The sequence below is a fragment of the Ochotona curzoniae genome, unplaced genomic scaffold (assembly GCF_017591425.1).
Source record: "Ochotona curzoniae isolate NIBS_2020 unplaced genomic scaffold, NIBS_Ocur_1.0 contig_908, whole genome shotgun sequence".
Lineage (NCBI taxonomy): Eukaryota > Metazoa > Chordata > Mammalia > Lagomorpha > Ochotonidae > Ochotona > Ochotona curzoniae.
In genome coordinates, this window is record NW_024466607.1 from 6,831,095 (window position 1) to 6,858,839 (window position 27,745).

The following is a 27,745-nucleotide window of genomic DNA, read 5'->3' on the forward strand; positions in this document are numbered from 1 at the left end:
CATGTGTTACATGGCAACTTTTACCCAAAGTGTTTCTGATGAAAACCAGAGAGAGCTGGAAACCAGAGAACATAACAAATTACAGGACTATTATACAATTGAATGGGTATTTGTCTTATAACATTAGCATTTTTCCTTAAACAAGTATTTATTTAATTGATAAGAGAAGCAGAAATTGAGAAACTTTTCATCTACTGCTTCAATAACCAAATGCTGGGCTTGATTGAGGCCAGAGCTGGGAGCCAGGGACTCAATCCAGGTCTCCAAAAGCATACTTGGGACCCAAATACGTGCATCAGCAATGGTGTCTCGGGGAGTCTACACAGGCAAGAAACTGACCAGGATCTGGGATGGAATCCAGGCACTCTAACGTGGGATACACCCATCTTCACCACTAAACACTTGAACTCCCCAATTTCCTCATTTAATTTTCTCAGGTATGGAGCTGCAAGAAGCACACTAATTGTGTATAATACAACACCCAATGCCACTTGAAGGCCAGGCCCCAACCCTCCTCCAGGCTCAGAGAACAAAGCAGATCCCTGAGACCTCACTCAGCTCCGGAGCTGGTGGCTCAAAGCTGATGGTCACAACAGCCATCCTGTCAGGTGCAGCAGGGATCCAGGACAAGATGGCACATGATGCCGCATCTACCGAAGGGCACAGACATTGGTCCTGCCCAGAGGCCACAGGGGTCTGTCTTCCAAGTACCATGGAAGGTCCTGGGTGGCCTTGGACACTTCATTCTCTGGCCGTCCTCCTCATTTCTTCCTCCTTCTCTCTCTTCCTCCTCACTCTCCTCCTTTTCCCTGTCTTTTCTCTCTCTTCCTCACACTGTCTCCATCTCTGTCTCCTCTCCCATCTCTTCAGCTTCTCTCTTTGTTCTCCCTCATCCCTCTGTTCCCGCTCACCCTCTTTGCCACTTGGACAGGAATTCTGAGCCCTTCCCCATCCACCAAATGGACAGAGGGAACCGTGTATCCCATTGAGGTTCCCCCAGAGTCACATGTCACTGATCTTGGCCCTGTGGTGCAGGAGGTTTGTTTTCTGCACTGTTCATAGGGGAAGCTCTGGTTTGGGAAACCAAGGGTTTAGTCTGGCAGAAGCTGTTGGGGCCAACAGCTCTGTAGGAGCCAGACTAAGTTAGGCCTGTTCCAGGCAACCCACAGCCTCACCCAGACACTGGAGGCAGCTTGCTGGTTTATTACACTGAGAATCGAGGCTTAAGGGGGAGGACTGGACACTGAGGAGCCAGGAATTGGCTAGGTGTGGGGAAGGGCATTGGTGGTCACCAGCATTGGCATCATTTCTTGCAGGCCTGTTTCTTTCACGTCTTACTTCTTACTGCCCCTTCTGAGTTTGCTGATAGGACGTAACGCCATATCAAGCTGTTTCATCCTAAATAGCAAAAAAACAAAAAGCATGTATTATAGAGTGAGTCAGAAGAGCTGGTCTCCTTAACAGAGCCTGGAGGTCTGGCCAGGCCTGGGCACAACTGGCCATGGCCCTCTCTTTTATACCTGTGATGCTGCCTGATTGTTCCTCAAACTCGGGGCCCAACAGCACCTTTGCCCTTTCTACAGCCTCGTGTTTGACTTTCCTATGTTCCAGAGAAATGTGCTCCCATGCCAACCACCAAGCTAGTGGATTTTTGACAAGGTCAGCATAATTCTTGTCTAGAGAGACATCAAGAAAATCTGTACTTTTTTTAGGTAGGTGAGTATGGCTGTGGGATTTGCTACAAAGTCAAGTAAAAGGCTGTGCTTTTGACCAATCACTCCCTAGACCACTCAGGGACCACAGGAGGCAACCTAGATGCCAAGCTGGACACTGTGTCTATAAAATCAGCCAAATGTCATACAGTGGCACGTGTCTGGGGAAGTGACCAGCTCAAGGCCACACAGACCTGCGGTGACCTTTGTGACCTGTGGCAGTGCCAGTGGTCCTGCTGTAAGCCATGATCACTCTACCCATCCCAGGTCAATGGTAACTTACTTCTTGGCCACTTCAGCAGCAGATTCCTTCTCTACCTCCTCCTCTCCTGTGACCAATGAGGAGAAGCTTCCTTCAAAATCATCCGACAAGGCTCTCCTAGTTGATCCAGAACTCTCCAGGCTCAGGATAGTGGTTGATGAACTGCAGGGGAGACATGGGCGAGGGCACTTTTCAGCAGTGGCAGAGTCAGAGGGACCTTCAGTGTACCACCTGGTCAAGAGCCAAGGGCAAGGGCATGGCTGCTCCTCCTCCTGAGGAGAGATAGGGAAGGGAGACTCTAACCTCCCTGGGACCCACGGGAGGTCAGCTTCCCTGGCTTCTCTCCAAGGAATGATTAGTCCTCACTCCTGTGCAAGCCGTACCTATATAACTGGCAGGTGGAAATGCCTGAGATGGGGTGTGAGGGCTGGGTAGATTGAGCAAAGGAAGAACAAGAGACCAGGGAGTTACATCACGCTGCATAGAGGTGTGTGCTGCATGGAGCCCTCAAAGTCCTATGGTAATGTTGTCACTCCCAGGACACCAAAATGGCACCTGGTTTCAACAGTCATTAGAGATGAAATTTGTGAAGATGAGGTCATATTGGAGTGGGCTGGCCCTCAATTCAATCTCATTAGTGTGATATTGCTAGAAAAAAGTGGATAGACAGATAGACACTTGGGGAGATATTACGGGAAGACGGGAGTTGAGCTGCCACATGCCAAGGAGCTACTGTAAGCTGAGAGAGGCTGGGACTCACACTGTCACAGGCAGCATGACCCTGTCTCCAACTTCCTCTCAGGTTCCCAGCCTCAGAGCTGTGAGACAGTAAGGGTCTGTGTCTGAATCACACTCTGCTAGCAGCAGCTTTTGTCTCAACTGTTTGGGCTGCCACAACAAATACCCCAGGCTGGGTGGCTAATGCAGCCCACACTCTCACAGGGCTGGAGGGTTGGAGTCAGCATGAGGAGGCTGGCCCACTGGATATTGGTGAGGGCTCGCTTCAGGTTCTTGGGCAGAGTCTTGCTCTCTCTGGGGCCTCTTTCACCAGGGCATTAATCTCATTCAGGACAGCTCCACCCTCATGACCTAACCACTCCCAAAGGTCACGTCTCCTCATATTACTACCTGGGGAGTCAGAAAGTCAGCTCATCCATGGTGAGGGGACATTCAGAACACAGTGCTCACAGCTGCAGATGAAGCTGGACTCCCAAAGAGGGAGAGGTGCCAGTGCAGGGAGCTCAAGAGGGCTCTCGGGCAGAGGACCCGATGTGGCATTGCAGTGATCCAGCTGGGCTGGGCTAGGCTGGATGTGAGCAGACCGCCCATGACAAACCCTCTCCTGCCAAGGTTTACAGCAAGGCACAGTGTGGTGGGGGCCCAGTGTATCTAAAGAGCCAGTAAGGAGACAGCAAGACAAGAAAAACAAGAACCTTCTTTCATCATTTCAAGGACTCTGCAGAAAAAACAAATAAATAAAATTAAAAATGCAGAATACCACGACAGGATTCCTGAGTGTGGCACTATTCACAATGTCCACAGTTGGCAAGCTAACACCTCTTTCTCCTTTCCTCCTTGTATCCATTTCCTGCCCTAGCCCCACAGGGGAGTGCAGAAAATCAAGGTGACCATTTTAAATATGTCACTGCAGAGCAGGGCAAGGACCCCCAGAGTTCTTGTTCCAGTTAAAGGGAGAGGGGGGACGTCTGGAATCAGAAATGCTGTCAGTCAGTCCCTGCTGTTTTCAGAGGTCATGGCAGAGGGGGAATCAGAGAAGGAAGAGCAGGGGGCAGGCTAGCTGTTTTATCTAGAGAATCCCTCCCCACCCCCACCGCCACCCCAATTCATCCTTCTCCAATGCACAACCTCCATGGTCCTTATAGGAGTGAATTTCCCCCAAACCTCATCAGCATTGTGTCCTGGCACGGCATAAACCAAGTACCTTGGGGTGAGATTGGAATCAAGATTCCTTGAAAACTAAGGCAGCCATGTGAGATGCACTGCTTGGCTTTGAGCCTGGGGGACAGTCACAGGCAACACCAACTATATATGCTTGGTTGATTTAAACTTGAAAAAGCTCCTTAACAAACACACAGCAGCCCTGCAAGCTGGGCACTGTCCTGCACCTGGGGACTCCTGACTGGGTAAGTGTCTCACTGCACTGCACTGTGTGGCCTTTAGAAGCTGCTCACCTTCTGCATCACACACAGCAGCATGTCCTGAAGGCCAGGCCGTGACTGAGCCCAGATGTGTGTCAGACCTACATATGATCTCCTCACCAGGGCTGGGCTCAAAAAGTTCTTAATAAGATGGCCTTATCTAGTTTAAAAGAAAAAAAAAGCCTGAACTCAGAAGTCTGGAAGAAGACTTAAGCTAGCCTTTCCTCTCCCAGGGGCCTGAGCTTACATCATACATGACCCATGACCATGTGGTCCAAATGGCATACCCAACACAAGCAGGCATGGAAGTACACACAGGGAGGGACAGGGATGCAGCTGGGGCCTCTGCCCATCCATCCCTGTCCCTACTTGACTGCCCATCAGACACTGGCACTGCGACATGGTGCCCATGTCCCTTCCTCAAAAACATTGTTTATCCAAACTTGTGTCCCAAAGAAATCTGCAAGTGGCCTCATGTGTTCCTCACTATTGCCTTATCTCTCTCTGCTTTGCCCTCTGTCACATTCTCTTGCTGCAGTCTCTCCAACATGTGTTGCAAGCTGAGGTTTGCTTCCTCAGCTCTGCTCAATGCCCATCTCACCACTTTCACCACCTGCTCCCCAACAGAGCCCATCTCACAGCCCCAGGCTGTTCTCGTCCCAACCCTTCCCTCTCTGGGCCTCTCCTGTCTTACTTGAACTTGTAGTTGTCTGGGAGGAAGTAGCCCATCTTGCAGTCCTGCTGTGTGCGGGAGATCTGTTTGAGCAGATTCTGCTTGTTCAGGCCATATCCATTGAACACGCGGCCCCCGAAGAGGAGTTTCCCCTCAGAAAACATCTGTGTGCAGACAAGGAACACATTCGTATTGCAGCAAGGACTATAGAATGGGGAGTTCTGTGGCTTGGAGGACAATGCCAGTGCCCCCTCAGAACCTGTGTGAGAACGTTGGCCTTTGGTAGCTTGGGAACGGGCCTGGTCTCCCTAAGCTGTCCAGAGAGCTGTGCCTGTCCTGGCCCCTGGCCTAGGTCCACAGAAGAGACCTACTTGTTCCTGTTGGGTGAACATGCTCCAATGTCATCTCACACATAAACGCTTCCAGACTACTGGAGCCAGAGGGTATCTTCACCACTAGAGAGCTCCTAGTCACCAGCCTACAGCCATCTCACTGCCGTGTCCCTACCCACTTGGGGGGGTGCAATGTTCAACTTGTCCCATGGTACAGGGCCCTTTGTACCTCCATCATCTGCACATTGTTTTCCATAACACCTGTCCAAATAGTTCTGTGCAACGATATCCATCACAATATGTTCATGCACGATCAGCCCATCTAGTCCCTCCCCCAAGTAGACCTAACCTTGATGTTTAAGATAAAAGCAATGAGAAAAGAAAGAGGAAATGGTAAACTCTTAGCAGTTATGTGGCTATGGGGAAATGCTTATGGGATTTGGATTTACAAAGCAGGACCCTAAGTAAGTATCCATATAGAAAAAGACCACAGAGGCCAGACACTGATACATGGGGTAGGTGTGGACCAGTGGGTGCCCAGGGCATTTATGCATCACTATCAGATTAATACATGAGTTGAGAAATAGGAAATGTAATTATTTTTCTACATCCTATTTTCTAAGTTTTCTGTAATAAACAAGCATAACTTTTCCAATATATTCTTCTGAATACAAGGTCAACTACAAACTAACAGATGGTGAGAATCTGACTCTATGGGTTTGCCATCAGTCATCCCAGTGTCCTGAGATGGGGATGTGTGGGCTCCAGCTGGATTAGGAGCTGGGTGGCTCTGTCTTTGTGCTCTCTGAGCCTCAGCCTGGGTGGAGAAAGGATCCTATAAGGCCCCTGCCTCCCCTTCCTTCCACATCCATGGTTCTGCAAGGGCAGGCCACGGGCCAGGATGTTCCCACAGGTCTCCAACTCACCAAGACCATGCCCTGCACCACAGCATGCTTCTTCACCAACAGGGGAGGGGTCTTCTGCAGGGGGCTGTCCAGGTCATACTGCAGTAGGCGGTAGGGGTCATGCCAGCACTGCCAACACAGGAGTGTGGGGTCAAGAGCAAGCACTTGGATGACCATGTTCTTGGTTGTACTATGTTCATGGCTAGGCTATGTTCCTCCCAGTCCCAGATTGCTGTAATTCTTTCCACCCCACACCTGCTTAAGGACTTTCTTGCTAGGGGACCCCAGAGGATGTGCCCTGGCTCAGTTTAGCACTATCTCTGGAGAAAGGCTTTGTAGAGATAACAGCCCCTCACCCCATCCTTCCCCACACCACATGACATCCACTGTCCTGGTTCTCTGTATCCACAGAAAGTGATAGTTCTTGTTCTTGCCCTGGTAGGAGCCCTGCAAAGGTCTGAAGATGCAAAGCAATCCGCTTAAAGGATTCCTCTGCTGGCTACCCTTTGGACCTTCCCTGTCACTAAACCTAGTGTGACCACCTTAACAGGGCCCACTCCTCATGGTAAGGGGTGCTGGTTCAGATCAAAGCTGGCCTCCTTCCTCTCCCTTCTCTGGATGTTATGGATCCACTAATGCTGCAAACTCACTGGCTTTAGCTGCCTTTTGTTTCCAGGTGTCTCCAGGTGACCTCCTATCCCCGTAAGCAGTAATACCCATAGCTCATCATGCTCTTGTTACCAGAAAATAGCTTGCTTTACCCAATGATATTCTAAAGTGGGACCCAGGCCCTTGTGAAATCTGGAACTCCATCCCTGTACTCACTTCCTAGTGCCCTTCCTTCAGGAGTTCAACCACCTTGGGTCAGGCCTTGTCTTCAGGCTGCACTGAACTGGACTATGACTGCTCAGGGACAACTGGACTGAAGAAATAGTCCCTAGGCTAACTAAAGTCACCTGCTAGCTCCCACCAGGGAGAGGCTATTTGTGTCCTTTCACAGATGGGCACAGGGCGGATACTCAATGAACATCTGCTGAATTGGAGTCAGTGGGAACTGACTCCAGAAAACAACTGCATGTTTGATGTATAGGCCAGGGCTGACTTTGTACCATCTTGGAATGAGACAGGACAAGAAATGATTAAAACACTGAACTCCTGGCAATGGCCAGAGTATGGGTCCAAGGGTGAGCAAGTGATGGTCAACAAAGGGCCACTCCTGGGAGGAGGAGATGGAGAGGGTATCTATGCAAATCCACTCCCAGGGCATCCCTAAAAACTCAGGAAGCTATAATGGGGCCCAGGCAGACAATGGATTACAGAATAAAGGGGGATAAAAGGCCTGAAAGAAGTTACTATATAGACACTCAACTCACTTGGCATCCAATGTTGCACTGTGCCTGGAGTTAAGACTGGCCCTTATTTGTGCTATGACTGCCAGGAATTACTGCAAACTTAGAGGATGATGAACGCTGTGACAGAGAGCCAAGGCCAGCACATAGAAGGAGTTTCTTGGACCCCGAGTCCCCCATGGGACTTCACTATCAGTAGCCTGCTTCCCTTGTCTCTCTTCACAAAGACCACTGCCTCTTCCAGGGACACTCACCACCTGCCTGAACCCCAAACATCCAGGAATGCCCTATCTGAGCTCCAGGAAACAGCAGGCACCAGTTTCTGGGCTCCTATATTCTCACAGTAGCCCAGCCACAGGGCTCTGGAGCCTGTCATAGCTGCAGCCAAGCTGGAGCTCCTCCAAGACCTTGCTGGTATCTGAGTGAAAGGCAGGTGACAATGTCAGCAAGTGTCTAACCAATTATGAATACCCAGGACAGTGGTAACCAATGTATCTTCTCTAGATACACAAACTTATAAATAAACATCAGTGGATTAAGTATCCCAGAAATAAAGGACAGTGTCTGGCTTTGTCTCAAAGCTCATCAGAAGTGTCTGCACTGATGTTCTGACATTTATCCTGGGATAAGAGGATGGGAAAACAGAAGAGGTAAGAAAGATCACATACTCTGTGTGTGTGTGTGTGTGTGTGTGTGTGTGTGTGTGTTTGGGGGAAGTATATGCAAAGTTCCCAGCACAAAAATAAACTAAGTTTCTCAGTGAATTCTAACACCAGGATAAAAGGTAGGTGGAGAAGGGGGGAGGGGACACAGTTCCAAAGGCACCTTCCTACCCTTGTCCCTTGGGATCTCCTCACTGGGCCCAGACCTACCTGGAGACAGGGTGAGCCACGGCCCCGCTGCTGGTGTCTATAGAGCGTGTCCAGAAGCCACTTGAGCTGGGCTGTGCTGCTGGGGTTCTGGCTTGAGAGTATCCCAATCACAAGAACCTGGTTGGGGTCTCGGGGCAGAGACAGGAATCGCTCCAGCTCCAAGTCAGACACCAGGGGCACCTTGGCTATGCACCTGCAGCCGGCTCGGGCATCTTCTTTGCGCATGAGCTTCCGCAGCATCAGTGGGCAGTCTGAGGGCGAGGCCACCCACCTGGTGGAGCTGCGTACCTCCTTGGTCTTCCCTCTGCAAGCAAGAGCATACTGGCCAGGGGGCTCTCATTGGACAGGGCACAGGGCACTGCCCTCAGAATACCAGAGGAGTGAAGGACCCACTGCAGAGGCTGGGTTGCAGGCAGAGGTTAGTCTAGTCTCCACTCCCAACATGCAGCTCCTCCTTCAATGGACCTCTAACCCCTCTGGGCTGCATTTCTTCAGGTGCAAAACAGGAATGACAAGTCACTTCCTCACCCATCCATACAGTCAAGAGATGCTTTGGAGGCCTCCTTCACTGCTTTTGGCCACACCCATGTCCCACACCATCTATTACAAGTCTCTCCTGGATACATTCAAGGCAGAGCTAGGATCTAACCACTTCTGTCTTCCACTCCAAAGGTTGTGGTCCCAGCCTCCCTCATTTCTGATCAGCCTCTGGTGGGTCTTGCGCTTTCTTCCCTGCCCTCTCTTTAGTTTGTTCTGCACAGAATTGACCCCATGTTATTGAAGGTTACACACACACAGACACACACACAGAAGCAAGATACCAAAGATGCACCAAATAGATCATTTAAATAAAGTTGTAAAATAACAATAAGAAAAAGTAATCACTGTGTTGGAAATCTTCCATCACGGGAGGGAAAAGGGGTTGGTGACTGCAAGAGGACATGAGGCTTCAAGGGAGCTAGTAAATTTTGATTTCTTGGGCCTAGGGCCTAGGGCAATGGCTCAACTCCTTACACACTCTGGGATCCCACATGGGTGGTTGGTTCATGTCCCAGCTGCTCCACTTCCCATCCAGCTCCCTGCCTGTGATCTGTGAAGGCAGTGGGAGATAGCCCGAGATCCTGAGATCCTGCACCCACGTGAGAAGGCTAAAAGAGGCTCCTCCTGACTCCTAGCTTTGTATAAGTTCAGTTCTGGCCATTTCAGCCTCTTGGGGAGTGAACTGGTAGTTGCAAGATCCTTCCATCCCCTCTCCTTTCTGTAATTTGATCTGCCTTTTCAATAAAAATAAATAAATCTTAAAAAAAAAAAGAAAGTTTGATTTCTTGGTGGTCATAGGTGAAAATCACAGCACTGTCCTCTGAAGAGTCACCAAATTTTCTTGAAATATTTTTAAAAGAGTTAAAAACATAGTTTATGTTATGCTAAAAAAAAAAGTAAGGTAAATCAGTTTATAATACATTCCTCCTTAAATTAAGGAAGTTAACATTAATAAGGCTGCTTGAGCAAATCCCTGCCAACCAATAGCCAGATCTCAATTCACACCACTGTCCCCTTCTTCCCAATGCTCCAGTCTCACTGGTCACCTTCCTGTCACACACTCAACCTGCTTTTGCTTAGGGTTTTGGCACTTGCTATATCCTTTTCCCTAAGTTCCCTTCCCATATCCCATTCTCATCCTTCAGAGCTCTGTTTAAATATCATCCCCAGTTGCCTTTATTGATTTCTCTTCCAAAATGGAAAACAGTCTGCCCTACTTCCTACCACCTAATCAATCCCAGGGGTCATCCAGCATTTTCTATTCAGAGTCAGGTAGATCTTTCCAGCCTGATGATCATTTGTCAAAATCAGTCCACATTTCAACTGTGGTCAGAACGTAGTTACAGAAGATATGTAAATGTGTGGATACATGCTCCAATAATACTTTTGTATTCAGTGACATTTGCATATCAGATTATTTCAAATGTCATGAAATACTCATTTGATCTTTTTCCATTCAAGTACTTTAAAACGTAAAAAGCATTCATAGTTTGCCCAGAAAAAAACAACTTGGCCAGATCTGACAGACAGCAAATACCTTCTCTAACATGTTACCCATTATTTTTCTTCCAAGCCTGGATCACTACCTAACATTATTTTAATAATTTATCTGTTCATTTCTTATCTTGCTCTATCTGTATAAGGTACGCTCCAAGAGGTAGGGCCTTCAGCTGTTTGCTTAGCTATTGAATATTGCTGCACATCACAGCCCTCGGGGCTCACGGAACAGATGGGGATTAAGCTAACCTGGCTGTGCCCACGGCTTTGGTTGCAATTTTGATGGTTTTCTTTCTAGCAGAGCTCACAGGAACATGCTCAGGCTTCTCCTTTGAAGGTTCTTCCAGTGAATATTCCTGCTGAGCTGACTGAGGTGGTGAAACAGGTTTTTCTATGAAAAAAGCTAGTTTGGTATCCTGCTTGAGAAAAGATCCAGATTTCAACCCAAATTGATCAAATTCTGCCTCTTTTTTTATGAGGGGATAGTCTATGGTGAGCAGACCTGTTAACAAAAGACACCACTGTTACTTTCCCTTCATGGCTGGCCCTTCTCTGCCCTTCTTCCCAAGCCCTAAATAGCACAGCCCACGTCATCCCATCCCCATTTCCCTTCTTCCCTTCTTGATTCCTCGACCCGGATTGCCTGAGTCTAGCCCAGTGCCCTGACCTTAGTATAGCTGGAGATAACACCAACTGAATGTAAGAACATATAAATATTACATCTATTTATTCTTGGAAATCCCAGCTTCAACCTTACTTTGCCCAAGTGGCTCAGGTTCATTCAGTTCTGTGTCCTTCGTCCAACCCAGGGAAGGCACAGGAAGCACTCCTGGTCTGCGTCCCTCCCCTCCATGAGAATGCTGTTTCCTGGCTTTAGGGTTACACCAATCTCATCTGCTTTCTTTGTAGTACTGTGTATATTTATATGCTTGTTTTTCTTTTTCTTCCAAACTAGAAAATTTCTGGGTATAAATATCTATCATTTCTTTACTTATAAAAACATTTGTTACATTTGTTGAATACAGGTGCTGCGCATATAGAGGTAAACCAAGGAAAGGATGCTGGTTTCTGAAAAATACCAGTAAGAGTATAATGTAGGAGACAAACAAGAAATAATTGTCATACTAAATAGTATGATTTATAACTACAACAGGTATGAAGTAGTGTGAGAATTAAGATACAGAACAGTCTCGAGGAGTACAGAGAATCCCCAAGAAGGCCTGTATGCAGGAAGCACAGCCTCTTGGTGCTCAGTCAGGGTGTTTCACAGAGCAAGGTCAATGTCTTCTGGCTTCCATGTCTGTCAGCAGTTAGGAGAAATGAGATGTCACCGGGTGCCAGCATCACGCTCACTGGGCCTGGGTGAGATCTGGGGTTTAACAGGACAGGCAAGGGAGGTCACTGCTTTTCTCTCTACCAAGTGACACCTTTCATAGAAGCCAAGAAAATGGGGGCCAGAAATGGATTATGTTTGAGAGGGAGAGGGAGGTGAAAAATGATGAAGGTGAAAGGTACCAAGTAGTAAGACAATGGAAGGTGCCGGAAAACAAGACAATCACAGGGACGCATCAAAACACATGAAGTAAGGGTTCAAAGTCAAAGCTGGCTAAGTTCACCATTCTTGGCTGGGTGGTCTCAGGCCAAGTCTTCGAGTAACCTGAGCCCAATGTTCCTATTTAAAATTAGGAAACACCCGTGCCAGGACTATATGTTTCATATTCATCACATAACAATGGTAAAGATTGAGAAGCCATTGAATAGGCCTTCCCCACTTTCTGCTCCCTTACCTGCTGCCATCAAGATAGAATTCGTAAACAAACTCATGGTCTTCTGAAAACGCTTCCTGAGCTCATTCAAGGCTCGGCTCATCATAGATAGCTTGTCATCCATCACATTGATTCTGTGTGTTAGCTTGACAGAAGCAAAGAGAAAGAGTGCTTGCCACTGCCCTTAAAGAGCCATTTGTGAAGCCCAGTGACAATCACATGTTCTAATTTAGGTGTTCCACCTGGAAGCCACCTTTCTCCTTCGAGCCCAATGAATTCCTGCACAACAGCCCAGATGAAGCTGCCAAAAAACTATCCATGGCCAAACTTACAGAAATTGACTAGGACATAACAGACCCAGGCCTCTTGTTTCAATTCAGGATTGATATAAAAGGTTATCCCTGTTTCTAAGGGATCCAGAATCCTTTGCTATGTCTGCCCTGGAGTTCAACCTCTATTGAACCCAAACCCTCACCTCAATGAGGCTATTGCCACAGACTCCTGTGCATTTACCTCAACATCCAAGACTGTTTTCCAGGAAATTTGACACAAGATCTGCTCTGGACACCAGCAGTATTTCATTGGTAAGGTAAACCCAGACTCTGACTCCAGAGTGAATTGTAACCGGGTCAGACTTTTTCTCCAGAAAGTCTCTCCCTGATCTCCTCAGCCATCAGTGATTGTGCTCTCTAAACTTCCACATCTGTTCATTCCTATCCTGTCTGCCCTGAATCTGTGCAAGGGAGGCTCCTGGAGGATATGTACAAAGGCCCTGGGATGTGAAGGGCAACTCATGTGGAGATGCCATGGGGTTGGGTTGCCTTACCCGTTTATTGTGCAATGTCTTGTGGGGACATTTTTTGGCTGATACACTCAGTGTTACTGTCTCATTCTGAGAGGTGAAGGTGACTGTGATACATTCCTTTCCCAGGATTGTTAGCTTCATTTGCTTATTCACCTGCAGATGAGGAAATCAGTTCTTATTAAGATTCCTATTTCCCTTGTCCCTCCCTACCCCTTCTGGACCCAGTCTGAAACACAAAACACCTCTTGGCTTGTAGAAGAACAGGACATGGTTTCACAAGCACAGTGTTACTTCCACACAGTGTCCCTACCCAAGAGCCTTCATGTGCAGTCAGCTGGACTGTGCTTCTCTTGGTCTTTGCTCTCCCTGACCTACAATACCCTCTTGCCTACACACACTTCAGCATGTCCCTGAACCAGGGCAAATACATGCCCATTTTCTTTCTGCATTTTCTCCTGTTATTCCAGTTTTTGGCCCAAAGATCAATATCCTCTACAATGAGTACCTTCCTTACACTCTGTAATCTAGATGCTAGTCCCTCACAGCACCCTGAAAGCACAAGACTTGCACATTTTTTTTACATATTCAGACCTGTTGTTCACTCTCACTTAAGAGAGATAATATTCTGTCCTGTCCTACTTCTAGAAAGATGCACAAATTCAGGGTTTTAGAGAGTCGAGGTTCTGCAGTCAGACAAATTAAATATCAATGTAGGGATTGTCAATTGAGCTATTTTATGGAAATTAGCTCTCTGAGCCTAAGGATAATAACAAAATCTTAAAGAAAAAAAAAACTTTTAAAGATGCTCTACTTACTTGAGAGTTACACATAGGGGGCAATAGAAGAGAGAATAAGGAATGGCCACATGGCCAGGACTGAGCAAGGCTCAAGACAGGAGCTTCATCTGAATCTCCCATGTGAGTGACGGGGCCATTCAGGCCATCTTCTGCTGTTTCCCCAGGCCATCAACAGGGAGCTGGATCAGAAGCAGAGCTACTTGGCTGTGAACCAGTGTGCACATGGTCTGCTTGTATTATAGATGATGGCATTACTCTGTCTGCCACAATGCCAGCTCATAAACTCTCTTACAACAATGTGCAGATTTTTTTTTAATTTTATTTTTAATACTGTTTATATTGCTGAGAGGGATGCATACCCATATCGGCTGTTAGGGTGGACAGGGTCAGATTAGAAGGTGGGTGGGGCACATGTTTCAGTCTTTTTTGTTTGTTTGTTTTTCTCCTCTGTCTGCAAGGAAGGAAGGGAAGAGGGCTACTCTTTTCTGTCAAATTATATGAGTACTCAGGAATGAGGGATGATGCTTCGATGATGCCCCAGAGAACTCAACATTGGGAAGAGCATTCTGGGGGTGTTATGTGAGTAATTTTGATAGCCCTAAGACATTGTCAATTTCATTGTTTCAGGGTTGAAAAATCTTTCCAGGGTCTACTGGCTGACAAAGCCCATCTTAGTGCATACACAGACACATGAACGTGCTGCAAAGCTTGGCCAGGCAAGTGTTCCAACCTGTTCTGCTTTCCATCCTCTAACAAGGCAGCTGATATCCTTTGTTGGCCTGAATGAGCTGACCTTCATGCCCTCATGTGCATCTGGACATAATGTCCACTGTACAGGCATCAGCAACTGATGAGACCCAGTCCTGATATATGCACTCCAAAAATACCTAAGAGCGTCAGAGTGCTATTCATGAAAAATACTCTGAATGAAAATTATAAGCACATAACCTTATGAATTAATTACATTTTAATGCTTTTATATCATTTAGTACATATTGATGAATAACAAATGAATGAAAAAAGTTTAAATCTACAATCCAAACTAACTCTTAGGTATTTCAATTTCATAGACAGTAAATTTATAAAAATAATTTGGAGATCAATATAAAATTGATTTTATTTCTACTACCTATAGGGAATGAAAGTAAATCTATCAATCATGACCACTGTTATTTCATAACATAAGGGACTTTTTAACTAGGGAGCAGGCATTCAGCCTAGCAGTTAGGACACCAGCATTTCACACTGGAGTTCTTGGGTGTGGTGCTGGGCTCTGCCTCCTGACTCCAGCTTCTTGCTACCGTAGACCCCAGAAGGGAGCCATGATGGCTCAGTAGGGTTCCTGCCACCAACATAGGAGATCAGATTGAGTGCCTAGGTTCCTGGCTTCAGTCAGACCCAGTTGTGATTGGTGAGTATATCTAGGGACTTAATTAAGGGATAGGAGTTTTCTCTGTCATAACAATTTAAGAACCTCAGAATGAGATTAAAAGCTCCTTGAGGTGAAAGACTCTTGTCTTACAGGTACACTTTGTCTCTTGATGCTGGGCAGCCCATAGAAGGTTTTTAAGGCCATAGCTGGGCAATGGTGTTCATCACCACCCCTCCTGTGCTACCCCACCTACCATATATTCCAGTGAGAGTAAAGTCTCCGTTTCAGAAGTCCAACTCCACTTATGAACTAGGTAGCCTTTGTGGTCAGTGGTGCTCCCACCGTTCTCATCCAAAACCAAGATATATGGGCAGCTAGAAGAGACACAGAAATACGAGGCTACTACCAGGCCTCAGAAGGATGCCCTCCATCAGTACAAGCTGTAAGTGGGGACAGCAAGCAGTCTCACCTGCCCTGCCAAATATGGTCCACAGCCCCTCAACACATGGTATGATAATACCATTGGAGTCTAGTAAAGCTGACGGAGGCTTAAACCAAAACAAAAGAGATACAACAGGACTTGGGGAGTTGCTCTTCAAACTGACTATGACATGGCCCCTGCAAGGAAAGGTCAAGCCTCACCATCCCCATGCTTTTGCAGACACTGCATCAGCCCTGCTTCATTGCATTACTGACATTTGGACTTTGCCTGGCCCCTCTTATAATCAGGGATTGCTAGATACCACTTCAGTCCCAGAGAGATAATTTTACGGGGAAGGGAATTCCCCCAAACGCACTTACCAGGTCTTTACGTTGTAGTGAACGTAACCCTGGCTATCTGCAATGAACAGGGCCAGGAGGGAACGAGGTAGGTCATTGTAGAGGTAGGTGATGGTTCGCTCTCTGCAGCATGTGGGGATCTGACATGCGGCAATGTTTCCAGAAGGGTAACTGGTAGAAATGGTTAAGTAGAACTTAACTTCCCAGGTTTGGCTCTCCTATGCCTCATGGAAACACATCTACAAATCATTGTGTTAACTTTCTTAAAAAAAAAAAAAAGATTTATTTATTTTTATTGCAAGGTCAGATATATAGAGAGAGGAGGAGAGACAGAGAGGAAGGTCTTCCATCTGATAATTCACTACCCAAGTGACCACAATGGCTGGAGCTGCACCAATCCAAAGCCAGGAGCCAGGAACCTCTTCCAGGTCTCCCACATGGGTGCAGGGTCCCAAGGCTTTGGGCTGTCCTCGACTGCTTTCCCAGGCCACAAGCAGGGAGCTGGATGGGAAAGTGGGGCTACCAGGATTATATAGAATCGGTGCCCATGTGGGATCCCGGTGCATTCAAGGCAAGGACTTTAGCCACTAGGCCACCGCGCTGGACCCACTGTGTTAGCTTTTAGGTGCAGCATTCTGCATCCTGAAAGACCCGCCCTGCACATGCATAGTAACAATTGATTATGGAACCCAACTGCATCATGGGTGCCTTCCTTCCTGTACCATTTTCATATTTCTAACACCTTGTTTGTTTTTTTTTTCTCTGCTTCATAGATGAGTAGATGAGTGATTTACCTAGGTCTAACAGTTTTCCTGGGACATAAGATTTTCAGTGCAAAACTCAGGAAAAGTCCTAAGAAAACCAGGATGATCTGCCCTATCACACACCACAGGAAACTTAGAGTCAAGATTCATTCTCCAAGAACCAGAATATTTCTTGTCCTCCTGCTTTTCTTAATTTGAAACAGAAAGGAAAGGGAATGCTCCCATCCAATTGCTTATATGGAGTTGTAATGGACCACAAATAATCAGGATTATCTCAAAAAAATCCTCTAAATGAGTAGAAGGACTCATTTCCTGATTTCAAAAGTAACTCACAAGCTACAATTAAAAAAAAAAAAAGTGAGGTACTGATAGGAGTATGGAGAGACCAATGGACTAGAATTTAAAGACCAAAAATGAAACACATGCATCTGCAGTGAGCTGACTTGGACCAGGATGCCAAGATCTTCAATGGAGGAAACAATGTCATGTTTAACAGTGGTGCTGGGGCAACAGGATATCTACACTCACAGATGGAAACGGGAACGGTATCACATACCATACGCCCCCAAACACAAATACCTAAATGTAAGAGTTGTAACTACAAAACTCTTTGTAAAAAATACAGGCAAGTCTTCGTGACCTTGGATTCAGTAATGCTTTGATATGAAACCAAAAGGCAAAATCAATAAAATATTTTTAAAAATGGGAAACAACTTCACCAAAACAAAAACTTCTGTTTTCATCAATGGATACTGCAAAGAGAGTGAGAAGATACGTTATAGTATGAAGAAACATTCACAAATCATATCCCTGCTAAGGGTATAGTATCCATAATGCATAATAAACCTTTATAACTCATTTTTTAAAAACATAGATTGAAACATGAGCAAAGGACATGAATACACATTTCTCCATGGAAGATCTACCAGAAAAGTCACATAAAAACATTCTCCACATCACAAAACATTAAATACACGTCAAAACCACAATGAGATACAACTATAGCAGCATGAGTAAATAAGTACAATTGATACTGGATGGTTCTGGGGCTGAAATTACTAGTATACGCCAACTGTGGCTTGGGGATTTTAGATATACCAAAGACACACGAACATGAAGACAGATTTATTTTTATGTAAGAGCTTAGCAAAACAGCCTCTAGGAAAACAGGATCTAATAATGAGTCCTCAGTAGGTAAGTGTATATTTCTGAGAAAAAGGTCTATAGCTTTCATGAGATCTCAGAGAAAATGTGGCCTTTCCTGCCACTCTACATGTTAATGCTGGAATATAGCTAGAGCTATGTCCGTAAACCCACACAAAATTGAACAGCAAAAGGCTTATTCTCGGACTATGTGGACGCTCAGGATGAAAAGACAAGGACGAGAGGCTTCCCAGTTCAGCAGAGGGAAATATGAAGATTCCCCTATATAACCAGGATATCGTGCAAGCATCACCTGGGGCCAGAGATACATTTTTCATAGCTTTCACTTCAAGGACACTGACTACGGATGTATTTCCTGCCTTGCACAGGAAGCCAGGGTGGGGTATACCCATTTTGGTCTCAATGGAACAAAAGGGTTTAAACTTGGGCACTCCAACTTTGATCCTCCTGAGTTGAACCTGGACAAACTCATAACATCTGGAAGCCCCATTGGCAGGCTTCTCAAGGAATGAAAAATCCTAAGAAAATCGCCATACTGTTTGAAGCCCTAGAATATTATGGGATGGAACAGCAGGCATGCACACAAAAGAACTTTAGCCACTAGGCCACCGTGCCGGGCCCAAGTATCCACACAAAAGGATACTACACGAAGGAGGAGCCGTCGAAGAAGGTGTAATGCAACTTAACGGGTTTCTTGGGCACCTTCTGCTTTTGAGGATGTTTGCAGTGAGAATGTTGTGTTGAAGAATGACGAAGACCAGGATTGGAGTTGTGAGCACTCGTTGTGCGAGAGGGATAGGAAGTTAGGGTCTGCAGCTCCATTTTGTGGGTTGATGCAGACTCAAGGTGCGCCTTTGTCCCATAGTTGCGGACAATCATCGGATAGGAGATGTCCTTCCCTTTCCAGGCGGCTCGCTCAGCTTCTCTGAAGAGATCAGTGTGTCTGTCACCACGAGGCTGCACTCTCCAGACAGTCCCATCCCACTCCCTGCCTGCTCCCTTCAGTACCAGTCTTAACCCATCCTCCCTCACCCTGATATGTAGCACTTTAGGGGAGCACTAGGACTGTTCTGGGACCCTCCAAGACCAGCACTTACCTAACTGCTCTCCTGACTCTGGTGGTAAGGACCAAGAGGTGGGACTGTGTGCAGAAAGGGTCTGGGGCAGCTGACACTTTGCTCAGCTCCTAATCCTCAATTCCAGGGCAAGAGAGCCTTCTTTGAGGAGGTCACAGTCAGGAGGCAGCTGGGCGGCTCTACATGAAATACGCTCTGGCCCAGTGACCTCCTCCCCTGGCAGACACACCTGCCTTATCTGACTGAGATACTACATGGGAATAGGTTCTTAAATCCTTTAGGGTCTGTGTTCTTATGCTGATAATGTGCTAGGCCTCGTGGGACCAACACCATCAATACCATTAACTACCCTTGTCTGTTTTCCGGGGAGAGGGAGCAAGGAGAGGTTCCTCTTTTCCTTTGTAGTAGAGAACCTGACAAACGATGTTAAGAAATTTAATGTCATGACCCAAAAGCCGCAAATGGTAAGGAGCCACAGGGAGGGCATCACTGGGAGGTGGCACAGGGTGCAGGTGAAGGCCCTTTGCTTGAGGCCCGGGGAGCTGAGGGAACCCGGGCAACTCCTCATCCATCTGGGCTGCCTCTGTTTCCTCATCTGCAAAGTGGGCATTGGCCTTGTCTTCCCGCTGTGGCTGCAGCAAGATCACATAGAAAGGATGGTCAGGGTGGAAGGACCAGAACATGCATCCACTCCTGGGATGCCACTCCTGAGGCTACCATGGGCAGTAGCAGGCAGCTGCTGGCCCCTGTAGGATTCACACACTTCCCAACTACCCCTTTGGTGCCCTCAGCCAGAAGTGATTTCCTCTATTTCAACTGCTGTGTCTATTTCATGATTTCCTCTATTTCAACTGCTGTGTCTGCTCACATGTGGCAACACAACTTCTTCAGCTTCTCCCAGGCCTCAGGGCACGGATCCCTGAACTCGATGTTATCAGGAGACACTAGTACTACTTGAGGAAGTGGTGAGAAGACATCTTGTATAGCTTTGGATTTGCCTGTAGCTGAAGAAGCAAAGCGGGCAGGGGGGAAAGGAGGGTCAGAGAGGAGCTGTAGAAGGTGGGATCCCAGGATGTTGTGATCACTTGGTCACAGGGGCCAGCGATATTCCAAGGAGAGCATCCCTGAACATCAGAGCCACATGGCAGAGGGGAGGGCACTCGGGATCCACAGGGACAGCAGTCAGGGGCTGGTCACCCACAGAACAGACATCAACTGCGAGCCCACTGTCTAGGGCATGTGAGACCAGTTAGTACAGAGGAGTGACATGGCCAGGAAGCAAAAAGAACAAATAACCATCACAACCAGCTGAGTGGTGGCCAGATAGGGGCACATTGTGACCCCACACCACACCACCCCCTTTTACCAGGAAGGAGAGTGAGACCACAGGAAGGCGTGTCACCAGGCCAGCCAGGGCAGGGGCGGGAAGCATCCACACTTCTCAACCTCCAGCATCTTACCTGCAGCATCTGTGGGAAGCAACGGGACAGTCTGAGTGCTGCCCTCCCGCCCCCCTGCACCTCAGCCAGTGCCACTCTCCCCTCCTCCTCTGACCTCCCTCCCACCCTGTCCTCACAGCCCACCAGGAGGGCTCTCCACAGCCCTGGCTCCTCTGCCCCTCCCGAAGCTGCTGGTTGCACACTTCCTGTTCTGCTGCTAGATCCCATCTGCCTCCATCTGCTCCATGTGCCCTCCTCTGCATATGTCTTCCTTGGTCACTAGGAGTGCATTCCCCTGCCCTCACACCCCAGCCCAAATAAGGACACAGCTAGAGTCTGTTCCTTGGGGGATCCAAATCCCTCTGTTCACAATCAAAGTGCCCCACCTCCTGCAGTGGAACTAGACAGCATGTCCCTGAGTAGCCTGGGTGGGCTTGGGACCCACTAGTGGAGGGAGGAGGAGGACAGCGTGGAGGGAGGTGCCAGGGAGGGGAAGTGCATTTCAGTGACTGGGGGGCATGGGCACATGGAAATGATGAGACCATGTGGTGGTGGGGCTCCAGGGCTTCTCTCCAGGGAGACAATCTGGCTCAGTCTCTGCTGGGTCTCCAGCCAGGGCAGCTACGACCCTTCAATACCAGAAGACTCACTCTCCTCAACCCCAGAACCCACAGCCACTGCACAACAACCTTCCAAGCTTCTAGCCCACCCTCCTGTCCTCCTAAACGAGGGCCATGAGATCTTACTGGAAACCATGTTCACCTATTTTCTTCTTGATATCCCTCCCAGTTGAGAGGGAAAAGCTCAGACAGGCTGTGGAAGGCTGGTAAGTCAGCTGGTAGGGCGAGTTCACACCCAAGGCAGAGTAATTCACAGGGGACTCTGCAGAAGAAGAAAGAATAATTTTTCATTTTCTTCAATAAATTTTAAGTTTCTAAGTCAGAAATGTAACTTTTCTGGCCATATAATGGACAAGATATTCTAAATATCCTATTGTTAAAAAACCGCCGGATCCAGGAAGAAAGGAATTTCTCAATACACAGCAAGGAATCATGTAAATTAAAGGAAATCTTTAAGAGTCCCTTGTACAGTGCTTCCAGCTCCATTTATTTCTCAAGAAGAAAGTGAGGGCAAAGCAGGGTCAAAAGGTGACATAATAAAAATGGGAAATGCTGATGTTATTGCTGACCAGCTTGAGAGAACAAACCTTGGGAGGGGAAGTAAAGGTTGTTCCTTTCCCTTTTATCAATATACTGGTCTGTTGCAGAATGACACCACCTTTAGAGACACATGTGATATGGGGCTATTTACAAATTACAACCTAGCACTCTCATTACTAGTCAAAAATCTTCATTATTTCTACATAAATCTTACCTTGGTGTTTGCTTCTTCTCACCGTCACAGGTAAATAGTTCATTCATTAGATATAAATCTGATACAAGCAAAGGGGTAGCCAGCAAGGAGGAGTTGCGCTTGTAATCCCTGCAGCCCCACAGCTTTGCTCAAACTTCCCACTCTAGTTTTCCATACTGCAGAAAAGCAGTTTCTATCAAACTCCCACTCAGATGGAGTGCTGGCCAAACGGAACTAATATTCTTGCTGACTGTGTCCCCAAGATGATCTGTGGCTGATTAATATCATCATAATAAAACTACCTTGCCTGACATTCCTACTCCAGTCGTACGTCTGACATCATGACACTATGGAAACCTCCAAAACAGGGTAAAAGTTGTCCCTTATAAATATTCAATTAAGCCCTACCTCAGGCATCACACACACAGAGGGATGGCCTCAAACCTTACTGGGGTAAGGAGTTCATATTCAGTGTGCCAGCATTCCTTCTTGAGGTATACTTTTGCTTTGCATTAAATAATTTTACTCTTCTGTTAATTTCTTAACATTTTTTTAAAAGATTTATTTATTCATTTGAAGGGCAGAGTTATAAAGTTATAAAAGTTTCTTCAAACTCATTGAAATTAAAATAACACGTTTGGTATGGGAAGGGTGGGGGGAATCCCCAGCGCCTATAAAACTGTACCACATAATACAATGTAAACAACAATAAAAAAAAAAACACGTTTGGGGGAAAAAAGCAATGCAATGTATACATCAGTACTGAAAACTGTATAACATCATACAAAAAGGATTTTATTTTGGGAAAATGACCTCTAATTTATGGCAAGTTTTACTTTCAGAAATAAAATCACAGAACAACACAATCTAACTCAATCTCAAAGGCTGGCATGCTGAGCGAGGAATGTTTTTATTCTCTGTAGGAGCTTTATAGTCAGGCACCAGGGCTCTGCCTTTTGGAGTAGTTTCAGCCACCAAGAGTTATAAAAGCTATTAAGATTGAGGGAAGGACAGGGAGAAGATACCTTCCTTTAACCGATTTACTAACCAGACGGCAGCAGCAGCCAGGTCTTATCCTATTCATAGGCATAGTAACAAGGAGATGGATCAGAAGTGGAACAAGCTGGGACTCAAACTGGCACTTGTATGGGATGCAGGCATCACAGGAGGTGATATAATCCACTGTGCCACAATGCCAGTCCCTTTACTTACTGACCAGCTGTCCCATGACATTTTAACCCCAAATAAGTTACAAAACCATTGCCAGAAAATGTCATTCAATCCACTTTACATCAATAATTCAAATTCAGTGAAAAATGGCAAATTTGATTTCATGAATAAAATATATCAGCACTCTACACTGGATGATAAAACATTTAAAAAAATAATATTTGCTAAGGACCCAAATGTTGAAACTAGATTATTTTCCATACTCCTAACATAGGAGATATGAGAACTAACAAGTGTCAATGCTAATAGAAACGGAATAAAATCCATTAACATGTCAGGAAAACACAAATCAAGCTACAGCGAGACATCAGCTCACATCCAAATGGTAGTATCACCTCATGTTAGAATGGCTGTTATTAAAAATGAAGTGATGGTGAGCATGTGAAGAAAACAGAACATTAGTACACTGTTGGTGGAAGTGCAGACTGGTACAGCCACGTGGGAAAACAAAACAAATTAAAAACTGAACAACCACACATTCCAACAACCATTCTTCTGGGTAAATATCCAAAGAAATGAAACGAGTCTGTTCAAGACAGAGTTGCTACACTATGCTCATTACAGCCTTATTCACAGCAGTCAAAATGCAGAAAACACGCATCAGCATGTGTGAATTCAGAATGTTTTTTGCATATACAGCAAATACTATTCAGCCTCAAACAAGAAGGAAACCTCATCTCTAACAATAAGGAGGACATGACGGTCCAGGTACAGGCTGAAAGGTACTACACGACCTCATTTATGTATGAGATCTAAAAAGGATGAACTTATGGAGAGTAGAACTGTGCTTGTCAGGTGTTGGGAGACAGGGAAATAGAGAAAATGGGTCAGAGGGCATGGACTACCAATTATAAAATGACAAAATTCTGGAAAAATGTAACAGCATGGTGACTAATACTACAGCATACACAGCTGAAATGTGCTGCAGGGTAGAGTTTAGTGTCCCCACCCCACATCAATACATACACCCACTAAGTTAACCATAAGAACCTAAGAAATAAAATATTACAGATCTAACTGACCTGAGTTCTCCCACATCCCACCACGCATTCCACTTCTCCAGAGACCACTCCCTTCAATTGTCCCTTGAATGTTTTTATGCTTGAACTTTGTATAAAATGTATTTATAATACATTATTATCTGCACTTTTAAACTTTCATAACTTTGGTTTTTTCCTTTGATCAACTCTACTTTTCCAGATGTGTCTGTACTAAAATGTGTGCTTCGATGGTTCATTCATCTTCGCTGCTCACTATGTTTTGCTGTATAAATTGATAATAATTATTTTTCTCCCATTGATGGACACTTAGATTGTTTCCATTGTATTTTTTGCCATTCTGAACAATTTCACAGAGAATTTACTGCACATATGTGTAACAATCTCTGGCAGGGCGACTCTTACCTTAGCCTGTGCACACACAGGCCATGACCAAGTGAGTACAAACACCAAGGTAGGCATGAGAGACCTCTGCAACAATCTGACTGCAGCATTTTATAAAAGGACTGGTCCAAACAGACTGTGTACTATAAAATCAGTCCTTCACCGCAGATAGTTTGAGAAGCACAACTCCAGTGAGTGATCTAGAAGTGCTGGACTCTAAGGCACAGACACTTCCCAGCACAGAGATACCCCGTCCTGCTCGCCACAGGAATTGGCCTAATCTATCTAATTGTGCTAATTACCTGTAGCATTTGAGAAGCCTGTTACTCCACATCTACTCTGACTCATAGAAAGGTCCAACTTTCCAACTGGGAATTCTATGTTTCCATGGTATTGCTGTCAATATTATTCAACTTTTCACCCAACAGCAGGAGCTTGAGTACCTACCTTTCCCTGTCTGTCCTTCATTGTAGCCACTTCTTCCGACTGTGCCAATCAGGAAGTTAAAGGCCATCTCCTTGGCATTGAGATGCAGCAGCTGACTGGCTTCCACAAAGCGCCTGGAGATATCCTGGGGGTTGGCACCAACTAGAAAAATGACTGAGGGTTAAATAATTTCTTTCCAACGCAGGGCAGATGCATCTAGAAAAGAATCTCTGTAAACTCCCCAGGAGATAAGAGAGAAAAATCTAATCCTGGAGTAAGCAATTGTGAGGGCTCCTAATGAAAGGGTCTCAAGCATCAAGATGCAAACAGGAGGCACTCTGCTCCCTGTTCCCTTGAATGTCTCTCTCCCTGTGAGCAGGCTAGGGACTAAGGCTCCTGCTTTTGGAAGCGATGAAGTGTTGGAAAGGCTCAACTAGGGATGCTGTTCAAGGTCCCAGCCTTGGTACTGGGTGATGCCCTCACTCGGGAGGCAGCCTGGTTCTCCTAAATTCCCCCAGTTCTGGCTGCACTGGTTTATCTGGCCACGTATCAATGGAACGTCCAGATTTGCAAACTTCACAGATCACCCTCTCCTCAGAGCTTTCTACTTGTGAAAAACCACAAACTACTTTCCAACATGTCTGACCTCACACTTCTGTGCTAACCTTCTACTCTAGGCCTAGAATGGGAGGAAAACAGGAGAGTGCTTGGCAGTGATAGAGGGAAGATTGATCCTTGAGCAGACCTGAGGATGTCATACATAGTACATCTCTGGGATACAGCAATTGAACATCCTCTATCTGAAATGCTTGCATCTGGCCATGTTTCTGATGGGTGGCATTTTTGGATTCCAGCATGTCTGAAGTATCTTGGGGAAAGAACTCAAGACTAAACAGAAAATACAGCCATGTTTTATATACATCTGGTACCCACAGCCTGATGTATTACTTAGTAACCTTTCTAGTGTGCCTGTGTTTTGACTATGGCTCCTCACATGAAGTCATATTAGAACTTTCCATTGGTGGCATCACCTCAGTGATCAAGATTTTACATTCAGGTAGATCTTAAACTTTGGATTAAGGATGCTCAACCTGTACCTGTATACGGGATGGCTCTCTCTCTCTCTCTCTCTCTCTCTCTCTCTCACACACACACACACACACACACACACACGTACCAGAAAGGAGAAGAGCCTGGGGCCTTACCAGATGCAGACTCCACCATAACCTTCATCTTCAGAGTGAGGAGCTCTGTTAGTAAGTGGATGGACTGTCGCTGAAACTTGTCCAGAGTCTCCTGGATGGAGGACATGGGACAGGGTGGCCCAGGGGAGAGGGAGGGTTTGGTTGTCCTGGTAACCACTGGTAGTATCAGTGGCAGTGCTTGCATTGGCAGCTTCTTCTGTGTGGGAACCTGCAAAGAGACTGGTTCTGTCAGTGTCACAGTGGGGGATCCAAAGCTGATTTCCAGGCCTGGGATTTTTGATGGTGTAGGTACTTCAAGGGTGCTGATGAGCTCATCCCAAGTGATCTGAAAAAAGTTTCTGATGCCCTTCGGTACAGCAATTCCTTTCTTCCTGAAGTATGTGAAAAGTTTGGAGATGTGGGCCAGCAGCTTGGGGGCCATGGCGGCATACTGCAGGTACAGTTCTCGGTTACTCTTGAAATCGCTCATGGTGCCCAAGCACCAACACTGCTAGGTGATACTGGCTGTCTCACAGAACAGAAATTTCAGGTATGGAGAGTCAGAGTGCTCTGACAGACAGGTGGCAGTGAGCCAAAGTTCTTACTTATGGAGAAGCCATGGAGACAGGCTGGAACGTACTGGAATGGCCCTCACAGGTCATTTAGTCAGCGGTTCCTATACACAGAGGCAAGGCAACAATTGATCACTACCTGTGGGAGGACAAAAATCATGCTCCCCCTCCCTTATCTTCCCAGAGACACTGCCAGGGAGAACTCATTAGTGAGTCACTTTGGAAAGGGCAAAGGAGGGAGGAGGTTTCATAAGAGCTGTAGCGAGAGTCATACAAACTGAGTACCTAAGGTCGGACCTCGGAGGGGCTGGGGGAATGGAAGGGCTGGGAAAGGAGAAAGGTAGTCAGACATCTGAAGGAGGAAGGTCTGCACCTGAGATATGGAGGAAATCAATAATAAACATTTTCGCATTTTGCAAAATTACTTCAGGCTCCTCAGCTGGGCATTTGTGGTAACAGGCACATTCAACAGATGAGCATGTTCTTGTCTGGGTTGGATGAGTAGCAGTACATATAGTGATTTTAAACATAATGGACATCCAAAATATGGTTTATTTTTAGGCCACTGCTTGAAAAAAAGTAGCTTAAGGAACAATGGAATGAGCACAAAAACAACTAGGAAAATCTGCAAATATTCTCAAGTTTTGAAACTGGATCTCAAAGTTTCATTCATCTACTCCAAATGAACATGATAGTAACATTTTCCATGAACACGTCCACCTCACATACATTTATACAACTGAAAAATCACTTCTTCATCTCACACCTTACAAAACGGATAAAGACTAAAAGAGAATCAGAAACCCAGGCCCAGAGGAATGGTTGGCTTGAGAGAAGCTCAGAGCAGAGGACTTCCTCAGTTCGAGGCAGCTGGGATGAACTGTCCCTGTTATTTGACCCACCTGTTGGCCCAAACTGGCACTCTTGCCTTACTGCTACCTACTAAAAGCAGGCGGCTTCTTGCCAGCTCCTTCTAACCATTTCTGTAAGAGACGCAGACATGTCAACAACCTTCCTTCCTGGTTGCACATCCATGACCCTCCTCTACACCGACAATCCTCATCTTTTTCTTTAGCAAAAGATACGCTCTGAAACAAACTTGGGTTGGCCATTACAGGACACATCATCTATTCCTGGAGCAGGAGCGCAGTCTGCGTCACATGCCCACCCTGTGGTCAGAGATCATCATCTCTGTCCTTCTGCTGATGAGGAAGCATGCTCTTGGTGTGCAGTCACTTGTCTGTAGACTGCAGGCATATAACCTTTTTTTCAAGTCTTTGTCCATGACCTTCTGACTGACTTTATGCACCAAGACTCCATAAGACTCCTTCACA

General features: G+C 46.2%; 1 protein-coding gene across 1 annotated transcript; it reads right to left on the minus strand.

Annotated features, from left to right (window-relative positions):
- Positions 1-1,190: 1,190 nt before the first annotated feature.
- LOC121166133 (uncharacterized protein C3orf20-like) lies at positions 1,191-26,357 on the minus strand. The gene is made up of 15 exons (XM_040995259.1): positions 25,861-26,357; positions 24,677-24,817; positions 21,027-21,146; positions 19,694-19,823; positions 18,393-18,674; positions 15,843-15,992; positions 15,295-15,415; positions 12,894-13,025; positions 12,089-12,212; positions 10,551-10,803; positions 8,265-8,568; positions 6,065-6,172; positions 4,828-4,970; positions 1,996-2,136; positions 1,191-1,398 (listed from the first exon to the last, which is right to left on the minus strand). The coding sequence occupies exons 1-15, from the start codon at positions 26,327-26,329 to the stop codon at positions 1,335-1,337; spliced, it is 2,682 nt and encodes an 893-aa protein (XP_040851193.1). The 5' UTR covers positions 26,330-26,357; the 3' UTR covers positions 1,191-1,334.
- Between the last annotated feature and the right edge of the window lie 1,388 nt (positions 26,358-27,745).

What these genes read in the sequence shown, in the direction of transcription:
- LOC121166133 (XM_040995259.1), bottom strand. Translation starts at nt 26,329, where the DNA reads ATGAGCGATTTCAAGAGTAACCGAGAACTGTACCTGCAGTATGCCGCC. An exon ending in TACTCTCACTGGAATATATG is followed by an intron (nt 13,026 to 15,294) that starts GTAGGTGGGGTA and finishes CCTCATCTGCAG; the next exon opens with GTGAATAAGCAAATGAAGCT. An exon ending in AGACATTGCACAATAAACGG is followed by an intron (nt 12,213 to 12,893) that starts GTAAGGCAACCC and finishes GCTTCTGTCAAG; the next exon opens with CTAACACACAGAATCAATGT.